Source organism: Diorhabda sublineata, chromosome 8 (assembly GCF_026230105.1).
Source record: "Diorhabda sublineata isolate icDioSubl1.1 chromosome 8, icDioSubl1.1, whole genome shotgun sequence".
In the NCBI taxonomy this organism is placed as follows: domain Eukaryota; kingdom Metazoa; phylum Arthropoda; class Insecta; order Coleoptera; family Chrysomelidae; genus Diorhabda; species Diorhabda sublineata.
In genome coordinates, this window is record NC_079481.1 from 14,108,477 (window position 1) to 14,119,492 (window position 11,016).

The 11,016-nt window shown below is 33.6% G+C and overlaps 2 protein-coding genes across 4 annotated transcripts in view; one reads left to right on the forward strand and one right to left on the reverse strand.

The window, feature by feature from the left end:
* Positions 1 to 11,016, reverse strand: part of LOC130448447 (cerebellar degeneration-related protein 2) — a 158,193-nt gene that overhangs the window by 35,213 nt on the left and 111,964 nt on the right. The window lies entirely within an intron of this gene.
* LOC130448454 (uncharacterized) lies at positions 1,061 to 9,070 on the forward strand. The gene is made up of 4 exons (XM_056785847.1): positions 1,061 to 1,177; positions 3,178 to 3,446; positions 6,109 to 6,426; positions 8,651 to 9,070. Coding segments are annotated over exons 1-4 (948 nt in total). The 5' UTR covers positions 1,061 to 1,175; the 3' UTR covers positions 9,010 to 9,070.

An 11,016-nucleotide genomic window follows, 5' to 3' on the forward strand; every position in this document is an offset into this window, starting at 1 on the left:
TTATTCAGGATTTCCGAAGTCTTCTATCTCTCGATAGCACTCGACCGGCTGTATTGGAATACTTGCAGCTTCGTATAATTTTCCAAATGGATGTTGAGATCAATATCAGAATACTTTCTAGCAACACGTAGAAAGTCCATAGCGAGGACGACAGTGATAAGAGTCCAACAACAAGAGACCAAGAGATCAGTACTATATCGTGAAATACTTGACAGACTTCGCACAGTGAAAGTGGCACCCCGCCGTCACTACGCGCTAAATGTGAAGCCGCTTCGTGTTTCTAAGAATAAAAGCTCATTTTGGATCGATTGAAGAACTTCTGCGGAATTAACAGATGATACAGATATTTATATCACTGAATGTGAGTACTCCAAGTGTTCGCTGCGCTCATGTATGGCATTAAACAATGTATGACAGTAAATAGAGCAAATTTTTGATTTTTTAGATTATTATATCTAGAAATATAACGCAAAGAATAGAAAAATTTAACCAAGGAGTTTCAGTACAATCGAATCTTGGTGTATAGAATTCCAAGACATTTTATTAGCTGCAAATAGCTAACAGTGATTTTCAATTACAAGCAGTCCCCATGTGCATCTATTGAAAGAAATTCCTTCTCTGCATACTTCAAGTTTTGTTGCTTGGGATAGAATGATCCGATTTACAAACATTATAAAGTCCAGTTCATTTTCTTTTTTGTGAAAAGATGTATCATTTGAAAATTGGTGTGAGTCTCACACATTTCTGCGTGGTCTGCTTGTCTTTTCAAAAATTCGATAGTGATTCACTGCAATTTTCTATCTGTGGTGATGTAGGACATCATCGGTACCATAAATTTAAGATATATTTTCATTTCATTGGGAAACGGTCATTATGAGATATATTGAGTTGATTATTAAGCGTTCCGTTTCGTATTCACAATCTTTCCGGTTTTTTCAATATTTCAGATTGAATTTGTTGAAAAATCGTTAATTTTATAGTCAGCGTTAAGTTTATAAAAACTGATAATTGCTTTATATTGACCCATAGACCTTAACCTGTATCACCAGAAAAAGTTTTTAATCAAATAATGTATTTATTTAAGACAACAGTAGAGATAATGTCCTTAACAACCGATTTGTCCAGACCTGAATTAGTAAATTCAGATTGTAGTATTCAAATTAGCGTGGGTGAAAATGTAAGTAAAAACATATTCCATTGTTAAATTCTTCAAAATAATAGATCACAGAAGAAGTGAAACGGTTGTTTTGTTTCTGAGAATAAACTAAAGAAGTCAAATGAGAACAAAGGGTAGCAGTCGGTGTTTCAGCAGCTGTGATGAAACGATGATGTCACTATCTTCATGTATCATTTTGTGGGTTAGGTCCAATTTTTTTGGTGAGAATTCTCCATCTCCTTTTTTTGACCATCTCTGTAGCCTCTTTTTTTCTTAAGCTTATCTATTGCATTTCTATCTCAATAAATTTTCTCCACGATCATACAGGTCTGTCTCTTTTTCTTTTGCTTGTTGTATGATAATTTAAAGCTCGACTGGTTAAGTTTATTAATTGTTTTCGTAGTGTAAGACCTATCCATTTTCGCTTCGTAATTGTTAGGTCTCTTCTGTCTTCATCAGTTATGTTTCAAAGATGTTCATTACTTAACCTGCTTGACATTAGGAATCTATTGATTACAGACTGAGTTACCTGAAACGTCTTTCCATTGTATTTTCAAGTTTCGGTCCCTTATAACAGAACAGTTTTTCATTTCTCTAGAGCAGTCTTAGTTTTGTTGTTGTTGACATACTTGTTGAAAACAATATTTAATACAGTGACTTAAAAGCGTTTTGTACAAGACGTATTCTGCTTTGGATACGAGGTCTGGATATTGAATAACGAGACTGCGCGCATAGAGGGCGCCCTAGACTGATGGAGTTAAAAACGAGTAGTGCATTGGGTATCAAGAGCAACATTTCCCAAAACACGTTTCCTTCACTATTATAGTATTTCTCATGCGCGTGTTTTTAAGTGGTGTAACCGCTTTAGGCTGGGAGAGCACTGATGATGACCAGTGTCCAGGTCGCTCTGTGACTATTTTAACTCCGGAAACAGTTACCAAAATCAACCAAATTGTACGTGCATATCATCGAATTAGTATTTGGATGATAGCTGAGGCTGTAAACGCCGATAAAGAAAACGGTTAGAAATATTTCACACATGACAAAAGTCTGAGTTAATACCAAAAGATCTGACTACTAACCAAAAACTCTTCGGTCAACGGGTCTTTAAAGGTTAGAAGATCTGCTTTGAAAGGGACACTATTTGAGTCGATGGAAGTGGTAAAGCAAAAAAACGGCGGAGCTCCAAAAGCCCCCACCAAAGAAGACTTCCAGCACTGCTTTGATCAATGGGAAAAACTTATGGAAAGGTGTGTGGCGAGGAGAGGAGAGTCTATTGAAGGGCAGAATTCGAATATAGAATAACTCACTATGCTGCTTAAATAGTAAAATTGCTCGACTTTATTCATTTCCTTTTTTGTTGAATAGATGTCGCTATCTGTATCATTATGGCTGTTTATGTTTAGTCCAACTGGTGTTGAATTATTAAGTAGTCTGTAAGTTTCCTCTTGCATATGATTTCTAGTTTTTGTTGATAGACATATGTCATCCCCGAATTCAAGATTCCAATCGTGAACTCAAGGCTTTGCTTAAGCTTCTCTTTAATTGTGTGAACCAGTTAATCAGTAACCGAAGACAATCATCCACATCGTTCTTCATCGTGCACTTGATTACGTCCTGCATTTTTGCGTTTAGAATACGAATCACAGATCTGATTGCACATTGCATCAATTGGGGCTAATATTATGAAGGAGCACTTCAAAGAACACGTTGAAAATAGCGTTAATTTCTTCTGCTTAAATCACAGTAATTGCCGCACAAGCTCGGAAATGTGACAACTCCGATAGAAACAGAAACGAAATTTACATTGTGGTTTTACCTAGTGATATTACAAAAATGAAGATATTATTTATTTTATATGTCTCGCTAATTTTATACGAATGGTTGATAATATGAATTTTATATAATATAGATTGATTTATAGTAAAATTGACAATCTCAAATAAAAGGGGAATGAAATAATTTTATTTGGTGTTATGATTATACTTCACTAAGTAAATTAATAAAAAAATTTTTATTAGGAGTATATGCATATTTTTGGCATTACTATGCTTCAATTTAATTGAATGTATACGTGCGGACGGTGAAAATAAATGCAGGGTTGATACAAATATCGAAACGCGAAGCACTAGTATTTATTGTTACTACATGAAATTGGATGATAAAGAAGTTCCACTCGACTCAGCAATTCAGCCAAGTGATTATGTATCTCTACATTTGATAGATTGCAACGGATCTATTACCGAAAATTCTTTCAGCAATTTGAAAGAAGTGTCATCTATTAGTATATGTAAGTATTAAATTAGTATTTCATTCAGTAAATTCAGTAAAAAAATTCCCCAAAAAAAGTTTAATATTCTTTAGCAATTATTTATATTATTCATATCGTAAGTTGTAGAAAGCTGAGTACTCAGTTACACGGATTAGATTACATTTAACAATGTGAAAATTTGACTGATTCGTAGAATACTAATTCTACTTTCAAATTAATAGAATTCGATAGGAAATAAGTTCTGTCAAATCAAATTATTATTACACAACTCCAGTTGATAAAACACTGTCTCAAAATTTTAGAATTTGTCTGCAAAAAACAGTTTTGTGTTTGTTTTGTTTTGACTGTTAGTAGTAATGTAATGTTTTTTTTATTTTCCTAATTTATTTAAGCTATTTTTCATATAGTTTATTTGAATTCACTAGTCAGTTTTCTATTTCTTTCGTTTTCTATGACTTTTCATCACAAACTAACTTCAGCTGCTAAACAAACTAGATTATATACCCAAAACGAATTTCTCAAAAATTCTAGAAAACAAATAAAGCATAGAAACAAAAAGACTTTCCTAGATGACTTAGACTTCCATTATAACAAAACAAGACCGGTTTCATGGTTTATGTCGTGGACGATTCGTAACACTTCCCATTTCTTAGGAGAACATTCCTCCTGCATGTTTAAATCGGTAACTGGCCCTTTCTGCTAATGATGAATAGCTGCCGATTAATATGTGAACCCCGGTATCCTGGAATATCAAATCGCTATATTGCGCTTCCAGCACATAAGCCCGTGAAAGCTTTAAGGCATTTCTTACACATCGCTGTAGGTGGATCGATCTTTAAATTAATTTTTGATAAAAAGGTAGAAGATGTATCGTGAATTGAATTGTGTTTGATTCTCAGCGTCTTGTCAGGAGCTATTATCTGCTCTCAAGATCTTTCTGAAGACGGTTGCTAACCTTTGTGCGTTCATGATACGGACCGGAATGCTGCAGGCCAGTGAATAATTTTCCGGCAGAGCAAAAAAATTTCGTTGTTGTAGTGATTTATATTTTGCTTTGCCCTTCGTACGCACCTATTAATTCATCAATAGCGTCAGGTCCTTATCGCAAATGTTTCACTCCTTTCATGGTCTACATCGAACGACGCTAGTAGATTTTTGACTTACTTCAATTTTCCATTGTGAATCGTGCTTATGCGATAAATGATTTGATTGATCCTTTTTTTGATCAAGTAGCCTAACCTTCACACAAGACAGCGAAATTCTAGGTCCATCAGAATTTTTGCAAATATTTCACCGGTGGACTCATTAATAGCAGATTGATTAGCCATTGTAAATAAGGAAAGATACTGATCCCAATCTCTTTGGTGACTGGAAACTACTTTGGACCGATATCTGCCATTGATCTGTTTATTCTCTCGACTATTCCATTCGATGCGGTATTCCGGATCTTCTTCATTCCCAGCTAGTCACAGATTTCCTTGATCACATTGCTTTCGAAGTTTATTCTTTGATCACTGTGAACTTAGGCATAGCATATCGGCTGATAATTGATTTCACCAATACTTCCACGACAGCTGTGGCTTCTTGATTCGGGATGAAGTATATTTTCACCCACTTTGTGAAATAATCCATCGCGACTAGCATATATACAGGGTGATTTATGAGTGTGATTAAATTTAGTGCCTCCTTTGTCCTTTGAGATAACAATTTGAAAATTTGATGTATTATAGCCATCATTTTAAAATTATTCATAATCTCAGGGTGTGTGGCTTATCAAAGTTAAATTTTTCTTAGTGAAAGACCTTCTCAACTTGGCTTCCCTATTACAATAATATAGAATTGTGATTGTTTTACGAATTATTTAAAAAGTTATAACCAATTTTCCATGAAAATCATAACAAGTACAAAACCCTGTACGATGTAAGAGAAATTCAAGATAATGAAGATCTTTTGAGGCCAAAGCATTCAATTGGTAGTGAAAATTCTGAAAAAATATGTATTTAATCCGATACAGGATAAATCAAAATACTAATACACTCGATTTTTTCAAATGAATCGCCCTATATTTTATATGAGTATCGAAAAGTACTATCAATATACTTCTTTTTTTTAGCAATCCCTATACCAAAAATTATTAGTTCTCGAGTTATTTTGATTTCTACGTGCAAAACAATGGACCCAGAAATCAACTCTTGATCCTTTCAATGCAGATTTGATTCGCTATACTAGTTCTAATAAGTTTCAGTCATTTACAATTACATTCAAAGTGTCAACTCAAATATTTCGTCTGCAACATATGGGTCATCTTGAAATTGCTTAAACACGTTCACGTGACAAACATTCATTGTCATATACTTTTTTAGTTGCAGTTTTCCAAATTTTTATTATCACGTCAATCATTTTTACGACAAAACAATAAAACAATTCCTATACCACGGCAACTGCTATACTGGTTTGTCTACAGACACGGTAAGCATCGCATTCCAGTAGGCTTCAGGTTAAACAGCTGACAATCGCTATCCTTTCACGCATGCGTACTTTTTCTGTAGAAGCGCTAGTCTTGTTACTTAATAGCCTCATCTCGTAATTTACTTAATTCATCTTCAGTTTGAGGTCAGGATCTTTTCAAACCCTCGTATAATAACGATATTATATACTGATTCAGAAATTCTGTTTTCAGCTGCGACATTGGATAAATTCGTATTGCCGGATTTACCTAAACTGAACTACATTCAAATCGATAAACTACAAACGCCTACTTTGAAAGGAGCCTTTAGAAATGTCGAAGATACATTGACTTCAATTAAATTCGACAATAATCCGTTTCTATTAAATAAGGAAGATTTAGAAGGATTGAGTAATCTTGAGTGCTTATCATTAGTGAACCAAAACGTGACAGACTTAGGATTTCTAAAGGATAAGAAAAAACTCAACGAATTGATAATCGTTCAATCGAATATCAAAACTATTCCAAAAGACACTTTCAAAAATAATCTAGGTTAGTATATATATGCTATTTGTTATTGACCTTAAATCGCCAATTATTCCTATTCAGTCGATTTCCGTTTCGTTACGGTTTTAAGTATTTCTAATCAAATGCATATATACTACAAATCGACCTTCATCTCCAATTAACCTGAATCCGAAGATTTAACTCTTAATAATTGTCAATTTATATGAGAAATACATAAATAACGAAATAATTTTTTTAGTATAAAGATCGTCGATAAATATTTAACCATCAGTTCACAATTTTTTTTGTCAAAAACGAATTATATAATCTTATTGTCGTAAAAAAAAGTGAATGCTATTTGGAATGTGAATATCTCACTTTTCTATCATAAAATTATGAAAAGAACACCTTTTTTTGTGACGAAAATTTTTACCTAAAAAAGTAGCTTATTTCACACATGTACTAACAAGACATACATGTATTGAAATGCTTCTTTTTCTTATGTTATATATGGTCTCGAACGATAAAGGGAATACGCGAATACAACATGAATGTGGCTGGGAGCCGAAAAGAAAAAGGCAAAATTTAAGAGGACTGAAGTAGACAATATGATTTTTTGATATTAGTGTTACAATGGACAGTTCCTATAAGTGGAAAGTGTTCCGACTTAGTGAAACAAATATCGTTTTCTCTCTCCTCCAAGCGCTTCAGTTAGTTCTGCGCATCTTTTATACACATGAAGCATGACGTTTTTTTCCATACCAACTCTACATTTAACTTTTATAACGTCTCAGATAAAAAGTAAAACAAAATCATTAATAATAATTTAGTTCTTGATAGGTATCTAATATATTTAAAAAAATTTATTGTTCTTTTAGTTATTTTTCTGTTCTTTAGTTACAAAATATTTTATAATCATTATTTTCGGTTTTGACATCACTACCATTACAAAATAAAAAATATTTTGTAGGATTTCTAACTTTTCAGCACACGTGTTTATATACTTTCCAGCAGATGTGTGACATTGTTTAATTGACTTTCTTATTTAAAAAATACGTTTTTTTGAAGAATTTTTTACGTCGTAGGAAAAATAGTGTACATAACTCGTTGGAAAGTGTATTTCGCACTTGATTTTTTAAGAAGTATAAGATTTGATTTTGAAAAAAAAACACAAAAAATTTGGAAAAATTCTTTATTGAAATCGATATAACGATCGATCGATGATTTCATGCCGGATCCACTTCAGATAGCTCATGCGCAAGGTCCAGTGCGTCAATCGCTGCTAGTTTATACCTGTAAACATTAACCTTAACATGGCTTCACAAGAAATAGTCCAAAGGGGTTAAATCACACGATCTTGACGGCCAAACGTGGGATGAACTGTTCACCGAAAGCGGTTCTCAATTTGGCCATTGTTTCGCGTGCCGTGTGGTATGTGGCACCGTCTTGTTAAAACCACATATCAGGCAGAAACCTCATTTTTTGACGATATACCCTCGTCCAAATAACCTTCAGCCACTGTGGTATTGTTTTATCCCCCTTGGCGCTTAAGAGTAGTCATACATCAGCTTGGGTTACCGATGTTCGACGTAAACCATAGACCATATATACTGCTATCTAGATCTATTGTGTCTTCTTTTATCATTCTGGCACTGGGAAAGCTTAGTGTTTATATCTGATCCATTAATCCCATTCCTTTTAAAAAGTCTAGAATGTGGGATGGCTTTAATTGCTGGAGATCTTCGTCTTCTATTTCAAGCGTTCCCAGGTGTACTGTTCTGGAGTTCCTTAACGTTTCACACTTCTAGAGAATGTGCATAGAAGTCAACCTCCACGGAGAAGAATTTGTCCGGTGAATTCACTAATGAACATAGAGTCTTCGGGTGTCCATAGATTTGCCTGTTTCAACTTTTTGATATTTCATCCTGAGACATATAAAAATATTTTTCTGGTAGTTTCTGGTTTATCCTCGATATTCCCTGATGGTGAGTCAAAAAATGAAGTCTACTTAATTATTATTATTTTAATTTCTGCTTTCTTATTAACCTCTTTGTCTTATATTGTCTTATAGGCATTCTATTCTACTTCTATTTCATTAGATACGCTTCTGCAAATCTAATATTAGTACTAAACTTAAAACCATGAACAAGAGTCCAGTTCTGATACATTGAAACTAAAAATATTCGGATGTCGAAGTATACAATGAGTAAATATCCAAAATCTATTACTATTATGATTCTCTATGTTTACTGAAGTTTTCTTATTTTAGAATTAACTTCAATAGAATTTTCAAACGTACCTTTACAAGTAATAGAAAATGGACCATTTGATGATTTGAAAAATTTGAAGATGTTATTAATGACTACTACCGATTTAACAACCTTTGATGCGGATTTAACTAAAAATTTGAAAAACCTTCAAGGTTTAGGTATACCAGCTCGATCAGTGAAAACTTTAGATGTCGGAAAACTTCTCGAAAATTGTCCGAATCTTGGTGCTTTTTATTTCACGGCAGGTGACATGAAGTGTTCAGAAACGCAACATCTGCAGGACAAAATTAGCAAACATAAACGTCTGATAGGAGTGGCGTATGCAGGTGGATCAGGAGATTACTTCAAAACTTGTTAAATAGGAAAAAGAAATTTATATAGTTCTATATTGTGGTTAATAAAATTTTCTCTTCGATCTTTATATTAGTTTTATTCATAATTAATAGTAGTACCAAGATTTTGATTAAGGTTCTAATTTCAGTAACAAATCCATCTTTCAACATTATAAAATTTAAGGTGTTATATTCTAAAGTAATACTGAAGCAGGTACTACAGTAAATCTTCAACAGAGGGAATACATTTATGAAAATTATTTCGATGTAAAGAGAAGAATTTGCAGTGATTATTTCTAAAAAAAATTGACGATATTACAATTTTTTTTACAGCGTGAGTGGGATTTGAACCCACGACCGACGAATCTGGAGGCTGAACCTTAGCCCACTCGGCTAACGAACGTAATTTAAATGGTGGGATATACTAACACTAATAAGACACTTGTTCTTATTCCAAAGGAGAGGTATAAACAAACTTACATTTAGGTGAAGCTAATAAAAGTGCGTTAAGAATGTAACAGAATAAACAACAATGAAATCCGACTCATTTTATTGAAATCACAAACAAGAAAACCCAGGAAATGTTCTTTGGAATGCACTTTTGGATCGAATTGTGCAAACAAGGCAATCAACGGAAGGATAGTTCACATATGTATAATTTTTCAGTCAAGCAAAAGCATTTGCCATATACTCTACCTCAATATGATCCTTCAGTAGCATTTGGTGAACTTTTTCAATGATTTCGCTAGTTGCAGCAGTTTTTGGACGCCACGGAAGATTATCTTTAATCAAGCTGACACGGTCATACTTGCATTAAGCTGCTCAAAATTTCACGGACGTAAATTTTAAAGCAGAGGCTTCGTGTCTAATAACGACTCAGTATACGTTTATAAACAGGCCAATCATCTGGTGCAAAAAGGCGGACCACAATCTTTAATAAATTTCCCAAAAAGTTATCATGTCATGGTCATGAAAAAATGAGAAAACGAGAAGAAATCAGAAACATGGGATAGAACCCCAGATCTAAAACAATCGAAAAGATTTCTTTCTTATTCCACCAATTGGTCTCGTCCCTTTCATTGAACAAAAACTACTCTACATTGTCCGGCAAACTACCATCTGAGGAACATCGGAGAAACTCTAGACAGCTCATGTTGTTTTTGTAAGGAATCAAAGAAAACTACCGAGCACCGAGGCTACGATACTCACTTGCCAGAAGAGGTAAGCAGATCCCTATCTAATCTAAAAAAGATCAACTTATACTACTGTTAAAGGGAAACTAACCGTCCAAAATGACTGAAACTTTAAGAGCAATCACTTAACGTATGTAAATTAATTTCGAATTACTTACAGGTTATCCCAGCAAAAATTCTTAGCATACTTGGAATTTAGTTTTTGAATGCAAATTAATCTATTTGATACCATATTTTTAGATTAATCTAAGCAATATTCCATCTCAAGAAGGTATGAAGTTCTAGCCTGCCGATTTTAAATGTCTAATAATTGTTCAATCGTGAGACTTCAAACTAATATCACCAAAATACCATATCACTCGTCAGGACATCTTTGCACGCTACTACAATCACCATTACTGAATAGACAAAATCTTGACTCGTCCTCAATCAGTCCTTGGCTAAATTCACAGTTGATCTAATTTTTATTTTATCGTACAAACTAAAGAAGTATCTGCAATGATTTATGAATAGAAGGTATCAGTTACGGCTCTTTATACTACGTTTTGTCAGCTTTTGTCAGATATGAAAGATTATGGAAGATATGGAATACATGTTAGTAGTTCCTACATACTCAAAAATCCATCTATTGTGGCACAGAAAAAATTCTTAGCTCACTTGAAATAAGATTTTTGATCATAATTTAATCCATTTGATACCATATTTTATATTAATCTAAGCGACAGCTACCACTTTTGGGTCTTATCGAATCTTATATAGGTTTAGGTAGTAAAGCTTTTTCTTAGATTGTGAAAATTACTTTACGCCACATCAGAAAAATAAAGCGAAAATGGCAGAATT

Bases quoted from the DNA above. Each gene is read 5' to 3' on its own strand.
- LOC130448454 (XM_056785847.1), top strand. The intron at 3,447-6,108 runs GTAAGTATTAAA...TTCTGTTTTCAG, and splicing joins AGTGTCATCTATTAGTATAT to CTGCGACATTGGATAAATTC. The intron at 6,427-8,650 runs GTTAGTATATAT...TTCTTATTTTAG, and splicing joins CACTTTCAAAAATAATCTAG to AATTAACTTCAATAGAATTT.